The sequence below is a fragment of the Echiichthys vipera genome (genome assembly GCF_963691815.1).
Source record: "Echiichthys vipera genome assembly, chromosome: 18".
NCBI classification, from domain to species: Eukaryota; Metazoa; Chordata; class Actinopteri; order Perciformes; family Trachinidae; genus Echiichthys; species Echiichthys vipera.
Window position 1 is genome coordinate 15216218 of NC_139843.1, and position 25956 is coordinate 15242173.

Here is a 25956-nt window from a genome sequence, read left to right on the forward strand (position 1 = left end):
CCGAGAACCAGTTCTTCAGCTGTCAAAAGAACCGGTTCAAGATTAGGCACCAGCTCTGAACCGGCCCTCAAAATGTCTTGGTCGAAAAGGGGTATGTGAGAGCTGACTGTCAGTCACAGTTTGTGCGCACGCCACAGATCCCCCCTCCCCATCACGTATGTGTACAATATATGTTACAATATCACAGGCGCACGCTTCAAGCTACTCATATGCTAAATGACGTTAGCAATTACTATCTATGAGTTAGAGTTATTAGCAATGAGATATAAGTTAGCCAGCCTACCTCTGTGTAGTGTGTACCCCATGCCGTTTATCAATGACAGAAGGCGTGACGGTGTGAAACATAAAACTGCCAACTGCAGCTTTACGTTTCACATGAGATGAGGCACGCAAACGGAGCACGAACCGTGGTTTCTGGGGCAAAAGTCTGGTGCATGTATGACTCAACCCTTCACCCCAACCTACTCCCTAAGAAGAGTTTGGGGCTTGTTATAATGGATTACCTGACTTCCAGAGCACTTTCTTCGAGTGTGTGAAATTAACATAGAGGAGTTTACATTGGAGTCAGTTGAAAGCCCAGTACGTTTCATACGTTAAAGGGTCAATGCTCATGTCAAACGTACATTGCCAACATGGATGTAACTATGAATCACAAATCAATACAGTGTTTTTGAGAATCAATACAAAATCACAAAACATGGCTTGATATGCTCAAGTGTCAAGGTTTTCATACACCCCTATAGTCAATGCAATAAATCAGTTGGCCTCGAAATCTGGTGAGGTCTTCGTCAGGGTTCCTAAAGTCATTGCCTCTGTGATAAATAATCCTTCTGCTTTTAATTTAAACAATAAATACGGCAATCTTGCAGCCAAAGGTCAGTCTCTCACTTCATAAATTCACTGCTGCCAGCGCTGCACTGACAAGTCTAGTACCAATTATATGAGGAGCCGTCATTCAGAATCAAATCCAAACATTAGAGGCATTCAAACAAAACAGTAATTTATGATGTTAACATGTTGTTTTGCACAGTGTTTTACTTGTATAATTCTGATAGGCTGCTGTTTTTTAGATATCAGTGGTGAGGTGTGGATGACAGAAAGGGGAACAGGAAAATAAAACATCCTTTGACATATTTAACTCTAAACACAGGCTTTTTGTGCAACTGTAATCATATTTCAGTGCTTTTAGCTCCGTCCCCACCCGATCCCTCACCCCCAATTTTGACTGAAAAGACAGACACAGAGAGAGAGAGAGAGAGAGAGAGAGAGAGAGAGAGAGAGAGAGAGAGAGAGAGAGATGCTCTTTTTCCTCAGAACATTGCATTTGACAGATTTCCCACTGTACCTGAATACCCTGTTCCCCCCCAGAGAATAACCTTGTTAAACTAAGAGAGCAATAAGCATAAGCACAATGTTACAGGAGGGCAGGCAGCTGTTTAGTGTAATGGTATTTAATGTACAGTATGTTAGAGATTAATAAGGATTTGATCTCCTAGTCATTATCATAATCAGTTTAAATATCTCTTCAAGATCAATATCCTCAACATAAACTTTAATACTGGAATAACACTGAATCAATTAATTAAGGCTATAATAATCACAACATGCTGAGGACATTAAATATGCAAAATTAAAGTGCAAAAGTGGGTTAAGTATCAGTTCCTACTCAAATTTAAATTCTACTCATAAGCAACAAGCATCTGAAGGAAAACGAACTTAAAGGAGAGCAGATAAAGGCGATACTGATAGCCTCGTTAAGTTTCTTTCATCCTGTTTTAGTCAGCTCCCTTCAACTGCTTCTTTCCAGCACCAATCACATTTAGTAACCCGCATTAAAACTGAGGTACAGTTGCTAATGTTATGGATTAGGCAATGTGCAGACGCATGCAATATCACAAAGAAAAACACATGCGGTTTGTTTGATAGGTAACACGCACACTCACGCCTTCGCCGCTTCCCCTCTCTTTCTCATGATGTGTTTCTCCGCCAGTACCAAACAAAATGTAAATGGTCCGGCAGCAGATCAGAGCGCTCCACGAAAGGCGTTATTTTGGTTTGCTTCCATCAGGTCCTTTTTGCAGCTCGTTAAACTTGTGCTGAGAGCCTGGCTCTGGCAAGCCGCGAAGCACCACTGGAAACGCTCCAGTGCAGCCTTTTTAGTTTCCACGCAACCAGAAAACTATACACGCTGGAGCCAGCGCGAATGGACAAGGACGCAGCGCGAGGGCAAGGAAGGCATGTCGTTGATGGCGTTATCTCACACACTCTCGACCCTAACTGAGTGACCAAAAAACAAAACCAAACAATAACAAAAATGAGCCAAATTGATGTTAAGTTTAAAATGGCAGACACATGGCGCGCAATGCATTTACGCACAGACGGAAATCCTTAATGGTTGGGCGTCTGAGTGTTGAAATGCATTCATGCAAAAATATGTAATGTGTGTGTGTGGGAGGGCTGATTACACCCATTCGTATGCAGCCATTGATTGCTGCCAGTAAAGAGAATCTGATGTGCATCAAGTGCCCAGCTCCCTTTGCAATACACACAGAAGTGGTCTCATACATGGAGGGGTTGGGTTGGCAGCCCAATAATGTATTGACCTGAAGCTTATTGTTTCAAAAAACATGCAGCCCCAGCTGCCGGGGCGGTGGATCTTTGGCAGTCCCTGGGCTGCTTTTTCCTGCCTGCTGCCAGTCGATAAGGAAGCCCAATCAAATCCACTATGAAAACAGACGTACATGGGCACTGGCCCGGGAGAGTCTGCCAAGCACATCATAAGGTATTAATGGAATTAAAATCAATGAAGTGGGATACTCCACCCTCCCTGGTGCTCTGGAATGACAGACTGTGAATGATTAACTGCAGCTAGTGTATTTCTATATTTCTTTCTTTCTTTTTAGGTAGTATAATAGACTGTCATTTATGACCAGTTAGAGTGAAATATTACCCTCTGTGTCATCTTTTATAGCCCCCTGTGATGCTACTTTAAGGGAAAATTCCAGTACTTCACAGCTTGGGTCTTTTTGTCTCAGTTTTAGGTAATTTAAGATATAAACACTGCATTAAAGGCTGGATTACTAACTGGGCAAAGCAGGCCCCGGAGCCCCTGACCAGTGATACTCAATTTACAGCCTGCGGGACAAATCTGGCCTGTGATAGGGCGCTGGGTGTTTAGTTCAATTTAAAATAGACAGACGGATTTGCATTTATTTTGTTTGTTTATTAACTGGGCCATGGCCACTCCTGTCATTTTGCAAAGTGGACCCCAGGTAAAAAGCAAGTTGAGCATCCCTGTCCCAGACCACCAAGGGACGAAAGGCCAGTTTGCTGATGTGGCAATTTGATTATTTGCAGTTTTGTTATAGCTCTTAAGGCTTTTATAGGCTGTTCTTGCATTGTTACCTATTATGAGGCCCTTTCGTGTAGACAAGCCCTGTGTCAGTACCTTCAATACTTCAGTTAATTGTATGCTTACATCATTCATTCATTCATTCATCTTCTTCATCTTGTCCCTGTCGGGGTCGCGGTGGGGCTGGAGCCGATCCCAGCTGACATCGGGCGTGAGGCGGGGTACACCCTGTACAGGACGCCAGTCTATCGCAGGGCACATAGAGACAAACAGAGACAGACAACCATTCACACCTACGGGCAATTTAGAGTCATCAATTAACCTAACACGTGCATGTCTTTGGACTGTGGGAGGAAACCGGAGAACCCGAAGAAAACCCACGCAGACACGGGGAGAACATGCAAACTCCACTCCACTCAGCTGTGAGGCGACAGTGCTAACCAGGAACCCTCTGGCTGTGAGGCGACAGTGCTAACCACCACACCACCATGTCGCCCTGCTTACATCATGCATATTCTTAAACACATTTTCACAAACACAGAAAGAAATACAGAAGATTAAAGCAACCTTAATGTACATTTCACTTAAAACAATCTGGTCGTATCATTTGTACTCTATGTCTATAGATTGGCCAATGGGTGCACTGCTGGATCCAACATGAGCAACCAGATTGAACAGGAGCTGCACGATGCAAAAGGGCAGTCATATTATTAAACTGCTATACGTGTGTTTAGCCCTCCAAATAATGGCTTTGCTAATTAAGTTTAGGTTGAACTGCTTACAAATCTGCTGAGGCTTTTATTCCTTTAGCCTTATTGGACTTGTCATGTCTGCTATCTCCACAGTGAAGAGGACGATCACAATGTTACGCTTGTTTTTTATACTGGCCAAAAATCCAAAACAGAATCTTTTAACGTTTTCACACACTGATATGACATGGTAGGGCTAACTGATTATTAAAACCAATAATGTGAGTTATCCCTGTGAGATACATATATAACTTGGTGTTCACTGTTGCTGCTCGTTCCTTTTACAGCCCGGACGTTAAAAGGCTGCTCTTGTCAATTAGAGGGCGATCAGATAGGTGGAAGAGCATATGACAGTGAAACAGCAGAAAATAGGATTACTTTCCTCATCTAAAGAGGAGAGTGCACAGTCTTCCCCAGCTTTATCAGATTACTTCAAATGCTCTGCAGTGGTTGGCAGCTAGACAGGCGCTGTATGCATTATCAACCAAGCATTAGTACTGATAGACTACACTTTCAAGTGGATCAAAGTTTCTTTTTTTCTCCCTCGTTACTTTTTCTCTCTCCAGCCTGTCAAATAACTCAGGTGTCTTCTCTGTTACCCAGGAGCTGACATTAATCCATGAAGCCAAAGTACTGTGAATTTGGCTGAGAAAATATTAGCACCAAAGCCTCTACAATGTCATCACAACAGGGTGGGAATGTTGCGCCATTAGCCTTTTATTCTGTGCTCAGAGTTGCTGTGGAACAACAGGACTCATATTAATGAGATCTCTCGCTTTCATTCTCATTTTCTATCCTGCTCGGTCTCGCCTGCTCCCACAGACACACATATACCGTACTTGCACAAACACACACTGACTCACATTCACTGTCTCTGTCTCCCAGCTATTCCTCGTCCCTGAGTAAGATCAAAGTCCTGCCTTGTCTTTATGAATACAACATTACCCTGCTTTATTTATTTATTTCCTCACCTGTCTTGAACCTTTTAATCAAAAACTGTGAGAAAGGTGTATTAAAAGGATTTCCCTGCTACTGCCCGGAACAGAGGGGTCGTCTCACCTCATCCTCCCTGTGAACATCTATGTCTTTGAAGTTGGATATCATTGACATTAAGGAAACAATGGACTGGCCATATGAAAGTGCTGTAGATACTCATTGATCCTTGTTGAATTCCCCCACTGACACAGCTATGGCCGGCTGACTCTTTTCAAAAGCTTCCGACCACGAGAGTCTGGAGTCTTGAGGCTTTATGCTCTTAATGCATGTTCCAAGTGGTTTATGTTGTTTGAAGCTCATCATTCTTTGAAGTTTTTTTAAAAAATAAATAAAGCTAGGCTACATTTATATATATGTTTTATGTCAAGTGGTGCCCAAACTGGGGATTGAGACCCCGGGTTCATTAGATGAATCCAAGGGTTCACAAAACGATTACTAAGATTACTAAGTTTTTTTTATACATATCTTCATGGTTCTAACAGTATCACGTTTCTATAGCCATGCCAGCAACTTTGTTAGAGATTCCTTGAGCCCCTTTCCCAGACACTGCAACGGATCCAACGCCTGTGTAAAAGGGACAACAGTCATGGCGGGACAACACGCATATACGCACCAACGCCGTTTACACGTCACGCCTCTTTTTCCCCCCAGAATACCAGCATGCTGTTTAAAATCAAATGGGAGATGTGGGCAAAAGGTTGAACTCTTCCTTTAGTGAGTTATCGGGGTAACACAATGCCGCTAATGAATGTCTGTATACTTTTGTAGTCAGTGCTATTTGATCAGAGCTTACCAGGCTAACGGCAGCTAATGGTGACTGATACACGCACAGGAACAAATTGTGCATACACGGACTCCTGTCTTAGTCAATACTATTGAGTCTGGGTACTCTATATTTCACTCTGTTAGCTGACGAAGCTGCTTAATCTAATCTGAATCCTTTAATGAATCCATATTAGGTGTGACCTTGCTGAAGAAAAAAAGTGAAAATACAGTACTTACTCTGCATACTGGGAATGTAATGTGTTCTGTTTGCTGCAAATGTATAGCTGTTGTGTTTGCACAACACCTCGTGGGAACATTTCTCGCAAATGTACAATCAACAAAGTGGCGTCAGTGATTGTGATGTATGGCATCTTAAATGTTAAGTTGCCTGCCAACACAGGATAGAGGTGGTTCAGGCTGCATTCCAGTGCCCTTTCAAAGTAATTAATAATCCTTCATTGTGTCTAAGACACATTCACAATGACAGCCAGGGAGGGGTGTTCACCTTAAAGGTCAAGTTATGGACCTCCAAGGACACCGCTGGAAATGTGATGACCAAAACATGTTTCTCAGTAAATGTTAGAGGTTTACTGTTGATGTTATTTACTTCCTGCTGGGGTGTTTGCAAAGGTTATGTTATGTTAAAGGTTTTAAGAATGAACATCTTAAAGATTATTACTTTTTAATAGTCATCTAGTTTGCTTTTCTGAATTATATTTTTCTTGTGAGCCTCTGCACAAATTCATTTTCCTACCTTCAACAGTCTGCTGGCAGTTATTTCATCTGTCACACTGGAAATTACCCGAGCTTAATACTCACACTAAACGTGCAGCTGTAATTTCATATTTCTCTTTTTCCATCACTATTTAATTCTAGTTCACATCAGTACGCACATTATCCTCATGCTCTACTTCCTGTGGATCCTCTAACACACACAGGAAAAAATGGGACTAGTTTTTGCCAGGAAATAATTGCTCCGAGACACTGAGGTGAACTCAAGCAAATGCACTTACGCAAAGTCATGATGGAGGAAACTCCGGGGGGAGAACAAACACATCAAACTTCAACCCAGTAACTGTTTTAAAAGAATAATCTATAGACATTTTGGGTTGAAGGCTGACGTTGAAACATTTAACCAATGAATTGTGGGCAGAGCTATCATTTGACTCATACTCTTTGGCCCTAACATTATATATTTTTAAAGAAATAGTTCTATATTTTGCTGAGAGTTAGATGACAAGACCGATACCTCATAGTGCGTTAAACATGTAGCTACAGCCATCAGCCAGTTAGTGTAGCCACCTGTAAAACCACCTTTTTTTTTAGAACAAGATAAATGTGTGGTGCTTGACTTGTTGTTCAACAGGAAACCATCTGAGTAAATCGCATGTGACATGGAGGTGGCCCATAGAAGGTAGATGATTTCCAGATGTGGATACCTATATAGAGTGACCTGCGTTGTTTGTCTGAGGAACTGCTCTGGGGAATTGGCTTGGTGATTTTCTATTCAGCTAAATTAAATCCCAGCTCAATCAAAGAAGACGACTTGTCCCTGTTTTTGATGTCTCTGTCCTGAATTCTTTCCTTACACAACTAAAGCACCTGTATGTCTTTGCAGGGCTGGAGCTAAAAGAGCTAAAATTAGCGAAAAAAATGTGCATGTTGAAAAGCATCCTTCTCACTGCTGACTGTCAACTGTTGACATATCTGTCACGTTCTCAGCTGGAATCAGTGGTTGTTTACCTGTCAACCTAATACCTGTAAAGCAGCTCTATCCTTGTATGGCACAGTACATCAATTGGCACCAAACAGCCCCTTTTGACAGCTATCAACAGATCTATGACACAGTGAGTTTCGTGCTTTCCCAACAGTCAAGCTGTATCAGGCCTCAGAAAACACAGGGCCATCAATAAATAAACAGGAAAGCAGGTGGTACTGAGAGCGCGGGTATCCATCTACTTTGCTAACGTCTTTCAGCAACTTCAGATGGGTGACTATTTTTGGATGCCAAGTACTTAGTATTCCCTTTTTCAAACAGCCCACTAGAACTAGATAAGAGGAAGTCCTTGCATGAGTCTGCGTGAGTGTTACAAGGTTAGAATAGTAATGGTGTAGTTGCAAACAAAAAAACGATCTGTAGTCTCTTAAATGACCTATATAATAATATAAAAATTCCCAAACTTGCATGTACCATTATACCATGAAAAAAGGAATAGCTCAAAACGTTATTATAAGTGGATCTGTACATATCTGGAACTCTACGTGATTATTGCGAGAACGTTCAACAAGATCGACACTACTCTCAAATCTGTTATAGGTATAATCCGTAAGTTTTTCATCTAGTTAATTGTCTGCTAAGTTACTATCGTTATAGTAACTATCAGTCAAAGAGTGAGTTAAAACAATAGTGATTGATCATATGACCCCACTAATGAAAGCACTTGTTGCCTCTTTGCCGAGTATTCCAGTCTTTGTGTTTGTGGCGACATTCCTTCCCTATACGTAAATACGCCGCCATGTTAGTGACGCTGCTGACAGCAGTTGGTCTGCTGGTGGAGCTCGTCACTGTAGTTGGAAATCGGGAACTTCCAACTTGAGTCAGGCTTGTAGTAAGGGCAGACGTGTAATAGGAGCATGTGTGTGTGAGTATAGATTTAAGAGGGTAACATATAGGAAATTAGAGAGGTGAATGTGTTTCAATGAAGTTTACAAAAGAGATGGAGGGCTCTGAAAGAACAGGCTCAAAATGACATCTTACCGCCAGAGAGGTTTCTAGAACTTACGCTTGACTTTACACTATATTCGAAAGACATAAACAGACTCAAAAAGTACGTTTTGAGCCAGAACTGTCTGCTTTTTTCTACAGAGGAATCAAAAGTATTCTATTTTGAAGATAACGTATGCAACTCCTTTCCTTGTGTGTACATTTGAAAAAAGAGATGAGGGCAGCGGGTACATTCTTTTATATTTCTTGTAGAATATCAATCCTTTCCGGCAGAAGAAATCAAGTGCAAAATCCAACTGTAATGCACCTTCATTCATGTGAGCAGCTGTGGGTTTATTTGTGTACATATAAACTCCACTACATCCGCTGGACTACAGCTCAAGCTCCTCAGCCCTATTATTATCATGCCAAGGTCAGATGAGTGGGCAACATAGCAGAGGAAGACAGAAAAGTATGACTGCATGGTTAGATAAGTCAGAGTACTGCGTTTCCATTCAAACGATACAATAGCCAACAAATGTAAAGGCCCATGTTTGCTTAGTATCGGATCAAATCCTTTCTTTTCTATGTAATCCTTTCTGGAATCCTGCACTTCTAAATTACTATACAACAAAGGAGAGCTCTGCACGATGATACATAGCTGCAGAAACACATCTGCTGAGGGCCACCATGGAACGACAACAGCACACTTCTGGGGAGATTAACTCATTAACCACTAAATAGCTTTTAGGTAGCTATCATGTACCGTGTGTACGTGTGTGTGACAGAGAGATTGGAGGAAATGAGGGAGTGAGAAAGAGAGGTGGGGGGAAGGGAATATTGATAAATGGGAGAAGGGAACACTGCACTACAGAAAACATTAGGCAATGTACTGAGAAAATGTGTTGAGTCAGCCAGTATTTCCATAACAGGTTCTATCTTTTTGTTCTGACTTTACTGGTATGATATAAAAAATGAGGCATTCAGAGCATAATATTTCCTTGTTATTTTACATCGATGGAGGATTTCTATATCCAGCACTGAACTGTATTCATCCTATGTGAGGAAAACCAGCTTCCACCTGCTTTACTTTGACTAATACAAGCCTTTCGGCTCTACTGCTGCTGCTGCTGCTGCTGCTGATGATGAGGATGTAAATAAGATGATGGAATATGCACAGATGTTGAATATGGCAGTTTCTCTTATCTCTGTGAATCCTAAATGGCATTATGCAGCTGTGAATATCACAGTTTCTCTGATCTCTGTTAATCCTGCAGGATTTTACAGCTACCATATTAGACTTAAAAGAATATAAAGCTTTAAAAGTGCTATACAGTAGCTTGTGTGACATGACATCAATAAAGACAGGCCTATGAGTTGGTAACCAATTAAGTTAGACATAAACAATTTTGTTATGGGACAGAACAAGATTGTATGGTCACACTTATTAGTAGAGGTTCAATCTAGTCACTAATTTGATGAGGCGTAACTTGACAAAGCTAGGAGAAAAGGTCTTCTTTGTCACTGAATAATAATTCTTAAGATATGCGGCCACAAACTGTGTATGTCAGTACATACCGTAAAGCAAATGAAACAATGCATATAGGACTTTATATTGTTGACTTTCAGGTTTCATGGTGTTTACATCAATGTCCAGCAAACTGTGAGGAAACTGTAACCCTTTTTACACATACCCCCTGGGTAAATGGACTATGACTCAAACACTGCTCACCCAATAATCATCTCCAAACACCTTTAAAGCTCAAAGTCAGCACTCTAATCTCATCATGGTCATTTCTTCCAGTGTGCTGCTGAAGGTTACAGCCAAAACGATGAAAAAAACCTATCAGTGATCATATACTCAGTGGCCGCTCTATACATTATAAATTAAAATGATGTTTATTAGACCTATGCATGTTATCATCGTTTCTGTAATTGGAAAAAGGGTGTTTTTGGTATTTTTATAAGGTATTTCCTATGGGTAGGTATTGTTTCTGCTCACCTTTGTTAGTGTTGGTGTATTTGTTGTAGTTTAATCATGTACGTCCACGTGAATGGTGTGTGGTAGGCTTCTATCAACCATGACATACAGCCAAACACTCAATCAGTCATTCAGTTAAGGTTTTAAAATGTAATGTTGTATCCACATCAGCCAGTTATTGCCAAATTAGAAATGAATTAACTGTTTTTATGAAGAACACAAAAAGGCTCCTTATTCTTCACCCTTTTCCTGTTTAAAAAAAGTCTTTATTTCATCATGTTTTAACCATGCAATTATTTTGACACACAATAAACAAATACAGAAATAGACAAGAACAGAACAAGACACAAGTATACACCTATGGGGTACCAAAACAAAAACATTAAATAAAAATATGTATGGCTTTACAAATTCCAGTTGTTTTCATTGCTGTTTTTTTAAGTCAATCTAATGTTTGAATATAATATCAGAATTATATTTTAACATGTTTGTATTTTCTCGGTTTGAGGTTTTAGATGAAAGGCCCACTGTATCTATGATAAACCTACTCTTAGTCTTTTCCGTGATTTTATATATCGGGAAGCTGATTGGCCGTGAGCACATCGTAGGCGGGCTCATGCCTCTTTAGCCGTCGGTGATTGGTTGTTTACTAGAAAAAAACAGGGTTTGAGCTTCTCGGTGGAGGGAAACGTCACGAGGGCCCTTCGTTTGATTGGTCAATATAGCTGGCGGGAGAGGTTTCCCCCAAATTTTAAATTTTCAAACGGGTGCCGCTACAGCGATACGTTTCACTGGAGCCAGGCAAACGTTATTTTTAAGAGTTAGTAGGGAGTTTGGTTAGCTAAAGTTAGATTTAAACGGAGTCAAAGCTTATTGCACGCAGCAGCGTTTAGCAGTTAATATTGTAAGAATGGCTCAACCACTGAAGGTAATTTACTGAAACTTCGATATTTGCTGCTTATTTATTTTACCTTTATTCTTGTCTCTACTTTGTATATATTTAACAAAGAGTTTATTGTTTATTATTATTGTTTTTCTATTGTTGTTTTTGTAAGATGCTGGGAATTTTATTTCCTTGCGGGAGTCCTCCCAAAGTGATCAATAAAGAGAAGTCTAACTAGCTAACTTGCTAACTTACTGTAAAACTAGCTAGTAGCTAACGTGTGCGTTTGTGTTAGCTGTAGTAAGACTTCTTAACAACACAAGTTAGCAAGCTAACGCCGTTTAGAAGTCACAAGTTTAGCGTAATAACACACTGGTCAAAAAAAGAAAAATGTTTGGTAACTCTCCTCACAGACATATGGCACGACATCACGTTAGGTCAATAACGTACATTTATTAGAAACCATGTTATTGTTGTGGTTCGTAACATTAACCATCCGGGTAATTAGCTAATGTTGCGTTGCAACTCTTACCTGTCTCACAGCACATCGTGGCTTTGCACACACAACGTTAGAATTCAAGATGATCTATAGTTAGAAAAAACAACTTTAATTATCCAAAATCGGACCGGAAGACCCAGGTTCTATGTCGTGTATATATATATAAACAAACAAACAAACATCTGGCCTTCTGAAGTGTCATTGGGCAACACATCAGATCCCTGCAACTTCAAGGGGGTGTTTTGTCGACTGCACTGATTGACCTTTATTCAGTAGAAAAACTTATCGTGTTCACCAAATCGTCAACCAAGTTTAGGTTTTGTTTACATTAAGACTCAAGATTCAAAGAAAAAACAATGTGGAGCTGTTGTCATGCAAGTGTCACTGCAGTCCATGTTGGTGGTCATTGTGTGGAGGGTGCTTGTAACACAAAAAGAAACCCCTACTGCAGTTTTGGCTGTAATGCAAGAAAATTCACATAAAAGACACTCCTTTGTCATTTTCACCAGACCTTCTTTGAAAACAAGCCGGTGGAGAAGACGAAGAAAGATCCGAAGCGGCTGTCAGTGGAGAGAATCTATCAGAAGAAGACGCAGCTGGAGCACATTTTGCTCCGACCAGACTCCTACATCGGTTCTGTAGAGCCTCTCACCCAAGTAAGCGGTCACACAGAAATGGGTTTCTTTGAAATTGATGGCTTCTCTAATAAACCTTTATTGGGTAAATCCCACAGAAGCAGATGGGAGGGTGGACTATTTGGGATACTTTCTGCTCTCACTGCAGAGTTGCAGGATGTTTATTAGGAGAATAAATTAATGGTTCATATCATACAAAGTGTGTGTGTGTGTGTGTGTGTGTGTGTGTGTGTGTGTGTGTGTGTGTGTGTGTGTGTGTGTGTGTGTGTGTGTGTGTGTGTGTGTGTGTGTGTGTGTGTGTGTGTGTGTGTGTGTGTGTGTGTGTGTGTGTGTGTGTGTGTGTGTGTGTGTGTGTGTGTGTGTGTGTGTGTGTGTGTGTGTGTGTGTGTGTGTGTGATCTTTGTTAACACTATTTTACTTCTTTTGTTAGCAAATGTGGGTGTATGATAAGGATGAAGGACTGAACTGCCGTGATGTGACGTTCGTGCCTGGGCTTTACAAGATCTTTGATGAAATCCTTGGTGAGTAAATTGCTCCCATTATTTGAGATGGTGTATATTGTAAATAGACAAGATTTGGGCCAACCCACGGACGGCCTACAATACTGAAGCAATCTGTTTATTTATTCTTTCTATAGTAAATGCAGCTGACAATAAGCAGAGGGACAAGACCATGAACTGTATCATGATCAAGATTGATGCGTGAGTGATATATAATATTGCCTGATAAAGTAACATCTCATCATTTACCATTTGGTTTTAAATGGATCTAGATCAACTGCTTTCCTTGACATCACAGAAGCATGTGATGAAAAGTGTACATCTTTTTCCTTTTAGTGAAAACAACACCATCAGTGTATGGAATAACGGGAAGGGTATTCCTGTGGTGGAGCACAAGGTGGAGAAGGTCTATGTGCCTGCTCTCATCTTTGGACAGCTCCTCACCTCCAGTAACTATGACGACGATGAGAAGAAAGTCACAGGTGAGACTGTTTGTGGGATTCTGAAGACTTATTTGTTTGGATTACAGTGTGAAACATATTGTGTATTGAAAGGAAAATGCAATGTGTAAACAGTCTGAGTTTTATATCTCTAGCTGTGGTTGTCTTGCCGTGTTTACGATAACATTTTTTCCACCAATGAAACTTTAGAGATCTAGGCATGCGACAGTGCTAGACACAGCTTTACAATCGAGTCCAACAGGGTGAACAGCACCAGCAGTTAAACGAGCAGACATGACCACACATTTAAACAAAATGCTGCTATAATCATTAGTGATTATGATGAATACTTCTTATTATAAATAATTATATGACTCCATGTTTACACACCCCCTGCTCCGTTCCAAGCATTAACTTAATCATGACTGAGGTTTGGTAAGCTGTGCACATAAGACCCAGGTATTCAACAGAAATTTTATTTAAAGACCAAGACCAAGCCAGTGTTTACTGTGTGCACCATCCCAATCCCTACCTTCATACCAATATTTGTTCTTTAGGTGGTCGCAATGGATACGGTGCTAAGCTTTGCAACATCTTTAGCACAAAGTTCACTGTAGAGACGGCCTGTAAAGAGTCAAAGAAGTGCTTCAAGCAGGTAGGGGAAAGGCTGAAGTACATTTGCTGTTTTGTAATCATTGTTACTTGCGAAGGGAAAAACATGTATTTCAAATGTGTCCATGTTTTTAACAGACTTGGTATGACAACATGGGCAGGGCAGGTGAGCATAACATCAAACCCTTTGATGGAGAGGAATACACTTGCATCACCTTCAGGCCAGATCTACCCAAGTTTAAAATGACCACCCTGGACAAAGACACAGTGGCTCTGATGACCAGGAGGGCCTACGACATCGCCGGATCCTCTAAGGGTGTCCGTGTGTTCTTCAATGGTACGAGGCTGCCAGTAAGTTACCATTCTGTTTCACTTTTCTGTCAACCACCTATCTATCTATTTTATTTGTCCTATCAAAATTATCTTCAAACATTGTTAATTTTTTCTTTCTTAGCATTCAGACAAGTACATATCATGGCATTTCTCAAAGCCTTTTTTTACATCTTAATCTCTTATAAAGCTTTGATGCAGGCGTCAGGGCTTTATGTGGTACAAACGGGACTAACCACATCACTCATTTTCCTCCATTTTAACCGCCTGTCAGGTTTAACGGATCATTGTATAAGCCTGTAGGGGGTACATCCTGTGATCAGGACTAAGACCACTCTTGTACTCTAGCTTACAGGTTTTCGTAGCTACGTGGACATGTATGTCAAGGACAAGGTGGATGAGCTTGGCGGCGCCCTCACTGTGATCCACGAGGTTGTCAATGAGCGCTGGGAGGTCTGCCTCACCATGAGCGAGAAAGGTTTCCAGCAAGTCAGTTTTGTCAACAGCATCGCCACAACCAAGGTAATGTCAGTGTATTAGATATTTTGTAGTTCACCTACTGTATGTGTGACAGAGTGATTGAGTGTGTGTTGTGACCCCAATGCAAAACCAATAATGTAATTTTTTAAAAGTTGGAATACTGAGTGCCAAATTGAATTTTATCTTAATTTGTCAGCCCTGTTTAAATTAACATTACATTTTAAGGCTGACTGAACTTGTAGAGCAGGTTCCTCTGGCAGCTAAGTACAAGTTTGGCTGCTCTCCCAGACACTATGTGCCACTATGATGAAGACTTATGTAATTTATTCTGTAAATGGAATCTCATTTGTGCTCTCAACATCAGGGAGGTAGGCACATTGACTATGTGGCTGACCAGGTGATTTCCAAGCTCATTGCAGTGGTGAAGAAGAAGAATAAAGCCGGCGTGGCTGTCAAACCTTTCCAGGTACAGTCATTTCATTGTGTCATCAGATTGGAAGTATAATATAATCAGATCCGAGTATAACATTCCAAATATTGTTAGAGAATCCATAATTAGCATGCCTCTCTCCCTCTCCATCCAGGTGAAGAACCACATGTGGCTGTTTGTCAATTGCCTGGTTGAGAACCCCACCTTTGACTCTCAGACCAAAGAGAACATGACACTGCAGCAGAAGAGCTTTGGGTCCACTTGTCCTCTCAGTGAGAAGTTCATTAAACAGGTGCCAACAAAGAACCACTGACATTTGCTTTCTTACTCAGAAGTGCGACCATTTCGATATCACAAGTTTCTCCCGTTCTGTTCTCCATAGGCCACATCTTGTGGGATTGTGGAAAGTATCATGAACTGGGTGAAGTTTAAGGCTCAGACTCAGCTCAACAAGAAATGCTCCAGTGTCAAGCACACAAAAATCAAAGGGGTGCCTAAACTGGATGATGCCAACGATGCAGGTATCGTATATTACGCTGTTTTTCTAGCCTCACTAACGCACAAATGAGCTGCCATCATCCTGCGGTAATCATGTTCTCTGGCAGGTGGGAAGAATTCCATCGGCTGCACGCTGATCCTTACTGAGGGAGACTCGGCCAAGACACTTGCTGTGTCTGGGCTGGGAGTGGTTGGCAGGGACCGCTATGGCGTCTTCCCTCTCAGGGGAAAAATGCTCAACGTCCGGGAGGCCTCGCTCAAACAGGTTAGGCCCAACCGCATTTTGCTCATAGTCATTAAATGGCAGCTGCATGGTTTTGCAGAGGCATATGTCTGTATGTATAGTTGGGATGGACCACATTGAGCACCATCATCATCTGTATGTGGTGTAGTTCAGGAAACAGCTAAGGGTAACACGGTTGTTTGGTTCTTCCTCGTCAGATCATGGAGAATGCTGAAATCAACAACATCATTAAGATCCTCGGCCTTCAATACAAGAAGAACTACAGCGACCCAGAATCCCTCAAGAGTCTGCGTTATGGCAAGATCATGATCATGACGGATCAGGTGTTTTATTCTCATTTGTTTGACTTTGTTTTTCACTGTACCTGATTTTGTTTTTCTCATTTTAAACTTATTTTACTATTTTTTTTCTAGTGCTGTCAGAGCACCTTATACACATGTGAGTGGTCTTAGTCTTTAACTTCACCCTTAACATTAATATGACCAGACTACTCTATTCCTGTGATTGTGACAGGATCAAGATGGCTCCCACATTAAGGGCCTTCTAATCAACTTCATCCACCATAATTGGCCTTCTTTGCTGCACCACAACTTCCTGGAAGAGTTCATCACCCCCATCATCAAGGTACGAAGTCTCACTGCAACCACGGGGCATTTGGGTTGCCCTTATTATTGGGAAGTAGCTAAATGATTTGGCGTTACAGCACACAGTGAAATAAAGGTGATTTCTTACCCTGATGAGGGCTAAACCTTGAGTAGCAAACACTGCCATCTGGTGTCAAAACCGCAGAACACGATTTTGTTTTTGACAACAATTCACCATTTATATTAACAAAATCACACTCTATAGATCCTCTTCTTCTATACTTATTTTACCATTTTGTTGTCAAACCAACAAAGGTGAGAAGACATGAATTGAAGGCAGATTTCTTTTCATTTCCCTCTTCAGGCATCCCACAAGAAAACTCATCTGTCTTTCTACAGTATCCCTGAATTTGAAGAATGGAAGAACAGCCAGTCCAACTACAAATCTTGGAAAATAAAATATTACAAAGGTTTGTCACAAAACCCCTGTGTGGTAGTTTAAAAATACAAGTAAGCAACCCTTCATACGTGGTCATGGTTATTGTTTTGTGGGTCATTCTAAGGCTCTATCTAAACTTTGTTGCCTTTTGTCCATTTAGGTTTGGGAACCAGCACATCGCAGGAAGCCAAGGAGTACTTCTCTGATATGCAGAGACACCGTATCCCATTCAAGTACGCCGGACCTGAAGACGATGAAGCTATCACCCTTGTAAGATGTTACCCATCTTTTAAGCTCATTCATCAAATAATGTCTAGCATACCCCTGGGATGGATCACATCCAATGTAAACGTTTCAGACCCTCTAGTGCATTTGGTAATGCATTACAGGATGCACTACAATAGGGTAGGGCTATATGTAAAAAAAGAAACGTTCCAACCATCAGCCCAGAAACTGGTGATTGCTGATATATTTGGTCAGGTGTGTATCACAAACATTTCTGATACTGTTATTGGAACAACTCTACTGGCTATGTACTTAAGCATCATCAATAGCCGATATACTCAATCAGTTGTGCAAACATACACTATAAATTATCTTAAATGTCCAACTAGGAGTTAGCAGTTAAGAGTGTTAATCGCTGATTCCTTTATTTTTTCCCCCCAGGCCTTTAGCAAGAAGAAAGTGGAGGAGCGAAAAGAGTGGCTAACCAACTTCATGGTCAACAGGCGCCAGCGCAGGGCTCACAACCTGCCTGAGGTAACGTCCCAACGATTGGTGAACTTCACGTGTTTTATTGCGGTTTTCTATTGCGTTTGACTGTACCCTTTGCCGTCCCCTAACAGGATTACCTGTATGGTAAGACCACCAAGTACCTTTCGTACAACGAATTCGTCAACAAGGAGCTGGTACTGTTCTCCAACTCTGACAATGAGAGGTCAATCCCCTGCCTAGTGGACGGTGCGTGACATGATTATGATAATCAAGAACACATTTATGTAAACTGTTTAAGGTCCCATAAATAATAATTTTGACCTTCATACTTGCATGTGTACATGCTTTAATGCTCAATGTCTTCCTTCCACATCGGCATTCTGTGTCTCTGTCAGTTTCTGAATCTGGGCTCTGTGCATTTCTATGTGGATTGAGTGTTTTGATACTGCTTTATAATAATAATAAAAAAAAAAACACATGAAAATCTCACTTAGCAATATGGGATCTTTTTAAGATGCACTGTCAGGTGTGATAGTGATTTAATGTGTGTCTGCATGTGTGTGTGATTCAGGTCTGAAACCAGGCCAGAGGAAGGTGCTGTTCTGTTGCTTTAAGAGGAATGACAAGCGGGAGGTGAAGGTGGCTCAGTTGGCCGGCTCGGTTGCTGAGATGTCAGCCTATCACCACGGAGAGGTGAGTTGATTTTTTTAAAAACTATTATGAGAAGCTCTCTTTGTTTTGTCTTTTCACTATGTGAAGTAGCCTGTTGGTTTGGTTTCAGGCTAATGCCAGTTGTAGCATTCATATGTGGAGAAAACAGTTTGCAATAGCTATAAACAACCTAATAAAAAAGAAAGAGCAAACTGTTTATTGTTATTAGGTTGGAAGAAAATAAATGCAAAACAATCTCCCATAGCAAGTTATTATTAACTCTTCCTACTAGGTCTATTAAGCATTTTTGACAATACTGTTGATTTAATCTCTTCAACTCTTTTAATTTTTTAGGTCTCTCTGATGATGACCATTGTTGGTTTGGCCCAGAACTTTGTGGGAAGCAACAACTTGAACCTGTTGCAGCCTCTGGGTCAGTTTGGAACCAGGTTGCATGGTGGCAAGGACTCTGCCAGCCCTCGATACATCTTCACCATGCTCAGGTCAGCAGCCTGCTTTCGTTCAACAAATAATATAAAGCTACAGGCCTCCTGAGTTAATTTTATGATTTACCTAGGTGGTGACTGACTGAAAAATTTCTCCCACCTTTCCTGTCCTTCCAGCCCTCTGGCCCGCCTTGTCTTTCCAGCTGTGGATGACAACCTGCTCAAGTACAACTACGATGACAACCAGCGCGTAGAGCCAGAGTGGTACATGCCCATCATCCCCACTGTGCTGGTGAACGGTTCAGAGGGTATCGGAACAGGCTGGGCCAGCAAGATCCTCAACTACGACATACGCGAAATCATCAGCAACATCCACCGTATGCTCAATGGCGATGAACCTCTGGCCATGGTAAGGACAAGAAATGGACCTAAAATTTCTATTTTGTCTTCTGGTGTGCAAATCAGAAGATGAGGTTTTTGTTTTTTTGTTGTTATTTTTTTTCTCCCATAGTTTCCAAACTACAAAGACTTCAAAGGCACAATTGAGCAGGTGGTTGATAACCAGTACATCAACAGCGGAGAGGTGGCTATCATAGATTCAACCACCATTGAGATCTCTGAATTGCCTGTGAAAACCTGGACACAGGTTAGTCATTAAAGCTTTGTCCTTCCCATTAGGCTTGTGTTAAGGATGTTTCATCATTTACATTGATGCTGTTTGTAACACAGTGTCACATTAAATGACTTCATTTTCAAGCTGAAATTTGGTAGCTTTCCGCTGACACGGTCTCTGTATCCTGACAGCACAATGACTCAGACGATCTGTGAAAAATCCTTGTATCTGTCCCTCCGCCTCCTGTTCCTGTCTGCTCCCAGAGCCCTCTCTGCGTGCTCCTAATGGCATCTGCTCCATGATCTGCTAGCTCCCGTCGCGCCTGAAGAAAAACAACCACTCAAAACATATACAACAATATTTTATTATATAAAATGAGAGTTTGTGACCAAGTCTAGCCAAACCCAGGCCTCGCCCATCAACTAACTAACCAACCGACCGGATAAACCTTCTTGTTTTACAGCTAAACCGTACACTAAAATATCTTTCTGAAAACACTTTTGAGAAATATGCAATATATTAACAGAATCTTGATTCATATTTGATCAGCACTGCCTAGTTGCGTAGTTGGGTCAGAGTTCATGAGCAGTCATTGACACTGCATCAGAAACTTCTCTGCTCTGATTGGTTGATGGTCAGGCACAGTGGAATGTAGCAGATGACATTAAGTGCAGACAGAGGGGTGGAGCATCACAGATGTGCTGTCTGGTTACTGTGACAGTTTGAGCAAATGTGAAAAAAAACAACAAATTTTTCACAGAAAGTTACCAACTATACCTTTTAAGTATTGAGTAATTGTCTGCCATTTGAAGACCATTTTAATTGCCTCTATCATGTCATTTCACGTTGTTCTCTGGTCTAGGCCTACAAGGAGAACGTGCTGGAGCCGATGATGAATGGCACAGAGAAGGTTCCTCCTCTGATCACAGACTACAAGGAATACCACACTGACACCACCGTGCGCTTTGTGGTCAAGATGACAGAGGAGAAGCTAATTGAGGCAGAGGCCGCTGGCCTCCACAAAGTCTTCAAACTCCAGCTCCCCCTCACCTGCAATTCTATGGTAACAAAGGATGAAATGGAACCTATACCACACATATCTGATGTTTTGGTGACAGAGGGTGGAGCAAGTCCTTTTATCTATAAAATCTCCTAAATCTTTTTTTTTTTTTTTTTTTTAGGTTCTGTTTGACCATGTGGGAAGCCTGAAGAAATATGAGTCTGTGCAGGATGTGCTCAAGGACTTCTTTGAGTTGAGGATGAAGTACTATGTGCTGAGAAAGGACTGGTTGGTTGGCATGCTGGGGGCAGAGAGTGCAAAACTCACCAATCAGGCGCGCTTCATCCTGGAGAAAATCCAGGGCACCTTGGTTATTGGTTAGTAGCTTGGTCCCTTTTTTGTTTTAAAGCGATCACAATTTGGATTTTAGCCATTATTGTGCCGACATAGAGCGTGTTTCGAGTTTTTCTTGATCAAAAATATTAATACTGTTCATCTACTCGCAGAGAACAAGCCAAAGAAGGAGCTGATTCGCATGCTGCAGGAGATGGGCTACGATTCTGACCCAGTTAAGGCTTGGAAACAGGCTCAGGGGAAGGTAGGACACTTTAAATAATTAATGAGAAATGCTATATAATCAGCCTGCACCTGAGCAAATAACATGATGTCTTTGTGTTCATGCTATTAGAATGAAGATGAGATGAGGGGGGAAGAGAACGAGGAAGAAGGGGAGAAGGAGGACACCAGCGGGCCAGACTACAACTACCTGCTGAGCATGCCTATGTGGTACTTGACCAAAGAGAAGAAAGATGAGCTGTGCAAACAGAGGGATGCTAAGGTGTGGTGCTCAGCTACTTCTACTGATTTTAAAATTTTAAATATTAATATCAAATTGGTCTTGTGTAGGGATGTCAAGATTAACCGATTTTACCATAACCCCGGTTACGCAAGATCCCGGTTCCATAACTAAGAATTGTAGAAGCTATGATATCTATGGTGTCCTGACTCCTGGGGAAACCAATCTTGCATGTCACATAACAATTGTTTGTGTGGTTTGAAGAAAGCAAATTAAAGATAAAAATTTTAGAGAAAACTGACATTCCAGCCTTATATCCGTCAAAAAAGGGCCTTAAATCGGGAGCATTTTGGATATCTACAAAGCGCCCAGGGAGTTGTTGGCATGCAGTCTAAAAGTGGCCACAAAGAGTCCAACACTGTGATTATGTTCCAACATCTTCAAGATAATCCTCCATCTCTTTATGGTCAAGTAAAAAAAGAAAACTAATTTAACCAGTTCCTCTGTTTGCGTTACAGTGCTGATGTAGTAGTTACCTGGATGTAACTCCAGTTCTATGAGTACGCGCTGAAACTTCTATATTCGATATAAAGTCAGCTGGCATGTTTTATGTGCGGGACCAAAAGAATGCTTGTGTGTCTTTTTCCATCCATAGTGTCAAATAATTCCCTCTGACAATAATTGTGATATCAAATGTATTATCGTGACACCCCTAATCTTGTGTTAAAGTTGTTAATTTCTGACCCATCTGCTGTGTTATAGATTACAGAGCTGAACACCCTGAAGAAGAAGTCTCCATCAGACCTGTGGAAAGAAGACCTCGCTGCTTTCTGCGAGGAGCTGGAGGTGTTTGCACTTTTTCCACTAATACATCCCAGCGCACCTCCTAAGTCACATGATCAATTACAATATGTCCACCGCAGCTTTAGAAATAATTCAACTGTCATATAAGCGATCCGATATGAGCATGAACCGATTCAAGCCTCTGGTTCCATTCAGAGTTGTCACTATCAAACTTTCCCGTCCTTAATAATCTCGTGATCTCGTTCCTTCTTTTGCTCAGAACATCGAGGCGAAAGAAAAGGAGATTGCGACAAAGCCTGTCGTCGTTAAAAAGGGGGCCGGAAGAGCCAAAGTGCTGACAGTGAAACAGGAGACTCTGCCCACGCCACATGGTCGCCGCGTTGTCCCGCGCATTACCACAGCCATGAAAGCTGAAGCCAACAAAAAGGCTGATCTTAAGAAAGGAGAAGGCAAGAGGGGCCGAAAAGTCAAGGTATGTCTTTATCAAATGAATATAGTAAAAGTAGTCGCCCTTGAGCTGCATTGCTTTATTGGTTTTGTGTCCCTTCATTTCTGTAATTGTAGAGTGAAGATGTTGTGATGAAGATGGAGTTTGGTGAAGATGCAGAGAACATGGAGCCAGTTGGCCTGGCTGCAAGACTGAGCAAGAAAACGAAAACTAAAGGTGAGACCGGCTTAAAATGTTACATTGACGGAGGTGATCGCTTTTAAAGACTTTCTATTCCAAAAGCAGATCAGAACACATACCAATTGTTTTTCTGTGATGTAAATGAATAGTCATGTTTCATTAAAAAAGTATAGTTTCTGTCAAACAAACTGATAAAACTGAACAAACGTTTGTTTTTTTAAATCGCTAAATCTTGTTAAATTCAACATCTTAAGTTAAATTCAGCCTTGATCAAAACACCGTTTTAAGAAATTTAGTGTCATGTAAAGATGATACCAGTGAGAAATGGACCTTCAGGGCGATTTGAAAGCAAAAATTTGGGTTTTGTTTAAACATATTTCAAACTTACCACTTGCGAGGTAAATTACAATGTACTTTAGTGATATGATATGTGGCTGCATCCTGTCCATCCAACAGTGTATATTATATCTACCAATGATTCCCAAATCTTAAAACAAATTTAGCTAGCTATTCAGCTAAATTTGACATGCCTAGCAAAATAGGCACAATACTGGCTTTCATCACCGTGTTTTTTTTTAGAATAACTGAATGCAATCGATGGATATCAGAGCAATCACAATATATGAAAAAAATGACCCAGAACCTTGACATTATAAGTAATGATTAAATATTCTATCTACTGTAATGAAGCTGCATTCCATTTATATTAAAGATGACTCAGAAACCCATTTCTCTGCTTCAGTATCACAGAGCGGCACACAGAGCACTCTTCAGTTCAAGCCTGTTACCAAGAAGCCTAAGAAGAATCCGTGGTCGGATGAGGAAGCTGACGATCTGTCCGACGACATGGAGGCCGAGGAAGTGGTTGCCCCCAGGCAGCAGGTTGAACGCAGAACGAAAGGTGAGCCTGCTATCATTAACCACTATCTCTGTGTGAAAGGGGCTTTTGCTTATAGGTAGGCAGGTGAATCTATTATCTTAATCATCTATTGTTCTCTTATAATGAAATACATGCCCAATACTCACTGTTCTTCCATTCCCTAGACAGTGAGAAATCTTGGGATCTTGAATCTAAACACTGAAGCATTTCCTGAGGCTGATTTTAATCCAAACTGATCTTTGCAAAAGCTATTTGATCAGTCTTCCCATAATAGATGAATATCAAACTACTGCTAACCCCAATTCACACGGCAGCATGGCTTAATCCAACCATTCTGTTGCCTTTTCCTTCAGCCGCGGTGAAGTACAGTATGTCCGACAGTGAAGATGAATTTGATGACTGGGGGAAGAAGGATGCTCCGAAGCGGAGGGCCGTTATCAGTGATGATGAAAGCTTTGCCCCAAATCCCGTGACTGACAGCGACGCAGACTCTCCAGCCCCATCTCCTTCTCCCAAAGCTCCAGAACCTGCGTGAGTATGAAACATTTCTGTGGTTGCTTGGCATCACTTGTTCTCTCTTTCTCTCCTCCAAACCGGTCAAGACAGATGGCTGCCCACCATCGAGCTCTGTCTGTTGAATGTCCTTGCCTGTTAAAAGGAAGGTCTTTGTTGCAAGATTCCTGCTACTTGCTATTGCTCATGGGGGAATTGTTGGATCTCTGTTAATAGTAAATAAATCATAGTGTCTAGACCCACTCTATATATAAAAGGTGTCTTGAAATAACTTTGGTTAGGATTTGGCACCGTAATAAAATTGAATCATGACGTATGAAGTTCCTTCCCAGGCTTCTTTCTATTTACCTAAAATTAATTTTTGTCTTTTCTATGCAGGAAGAAAACGACAAAGGCCAAAACGACAGTTAAACAAACTAAAAGCAAGTCGAGCTGTAAGTATTTTCCTCGGGCAGCCTGTGTGATGAACTTGACAGATTTCGGTCCAAGGATCTGAGGTTTACTTGTTTGTGGTACTTTTCTAGCTCAGTCAGATGATCAGATGCCTGCAGCCAAGGCTCCGGTTCAACGTAAAACCAAGGAGGCTGCACCCAAGAAAACTGCTGACGCCAAGAAACCAGCTGCATCCAGGAAGAAGGCTGCAGGTATTTAGACGAGACTGTTTAGCCTAATTTGGGACTGCTCAGAGTGATGTATGACTTCACACACAATAAAGAGCAGATGTATGTTTAAGGTCATAACGTTTTAATAGGACTGGTCATGATTTCTCATCAAATTTACCAATGACAGGTTAAATTGTAGCACTAGTTGTACACATATGGTAAGCAGTGAATACTTAAAGTGCATGATGGTTAAAAAAACTTGTAATTAAATGCATCCTTCCTTAATATGTTAAAATGTTTTTCTTGTTAATTCTTACAGATGTGAAGCAGCCATCCATCCTGGATGCTCTTTCTAAATCTAAACCTGCGTCCAAAACGGCTGCCAAGAAGGTGCCTTCATTTGACTCCAGTGACTCAGAGTCAGACATCGTAGTTCGACTTTCAAAGGCGAAACCCGCTCTCAAACGGAAACAGATCGCCAGTGACGACTCGGACAGCTCAGGTGACCTCATGTCACGCCTCAAGGCCAAAACTGTCAGCAAGGTCAGTTTCTACACAGAATTTTGATTTCAGAAAAGATCTTTACATCTTGATGGACCGCAAAGCCTTCTGTTTGTTTATTTATTTATTTATTTAGGTGTTGTAAGACAAAGTGAGCAATTTGTACCTGAATATTTTCTCTGTTCTTGCAGAAAACCAAGAAGTGGGAAGAGGAGCCAGATTCCCCTGTAGCTGCAAGGGAAAAGCCCTCACGTGCCCGTAAACCTGTAGCCTACGCCCTGGACTCTGACTCGGATGAAGATTTTTAAATTTTTACTTAGGTTTTATATTTTAGACAGGTTCTGTAGAAGGTTCTACATAGTTTTTGCCATTTTTTATTATCACTTGAAACATGGTTGCATTTACATCTGTGGCTTAAATAAACCTGCAGTCCTGGAGAAAAGAGTTATTGTAGAAAAAAAGTTTCTTGGCCCTGTCAGAGTAGTAGTTTTAAAAAAAAAAATACACGTCTGATTTCTGTGAATGTCTCATTTTAATGTCTCGTAGGTTTCTAGAAAGTTGTCCTGTCTTGTAAATATTTCAATGGCTGTTCTGTTTAGTTTTTGACAAATAAAGTTAACTGGTTTATATTGATTATGCAGTCTAGTGAAATCTGTCATCTGTCTGTACAAGTCATGTTCTCAATAT

The 25956-nt window shown here is 41.1% G+C and overlaps 1 protein-coding gene across 1 annotated transcript; it reads left to right on the top strand.

The window, feature by feature from the left end:
* Window positions 1-11457: 11457 nt before the first annotated feature.
* On the top strand, window positions 11458-25650 carry top2a (DNA topoisomerase II alpha; the record flags this gene model as incomplete). The annotated part of the gene is made up of 35 exons (XM_083932838.1): window positions 11458-11475; window positions 12439-12585; window positions 12995-13085; window positions 13202-13265; window positions 13401-13546; window positions 14062-14159; window positions 14255-14467; window positions 14795-14968; window positions 15291-15392; window positions 15511-15648; window positions 15739-15877; window positions 15962-16119; window positions 16296-16421; window positions 16612-16722; window positions 17047-17152; window positions 17282-17391; window positions 17788-17880; window positions 17967-18081; window positions 18407-18528; window positions 18841-18989; window positions 19110-19341; window positions 19444-19578; window positions 20408-20608; window positions 20727-20922; window positions 21052-21143; window positions 21234-21383; window positions 22104-22187; window positions 22405-22617; window positions 22710-22809; window positions 23516-23674; window positions 24007-24184; window positions 24545-24600; window positions 24691-24810; window positions 25088-25311; window positions 25461-25650. The coding sequence occupies 35 exons, from the start codon at window positions 11458-11460 to the stop codon at window positions 25575-25577; spliced, it is 4677 nt and encodes a 1558-aa protein (XP_083788964.1). The 3' UTR covers window positions 25578-25650.
* Between the last annotated feature and the right edge of the window lie 306 nt (window positions 25651-25956).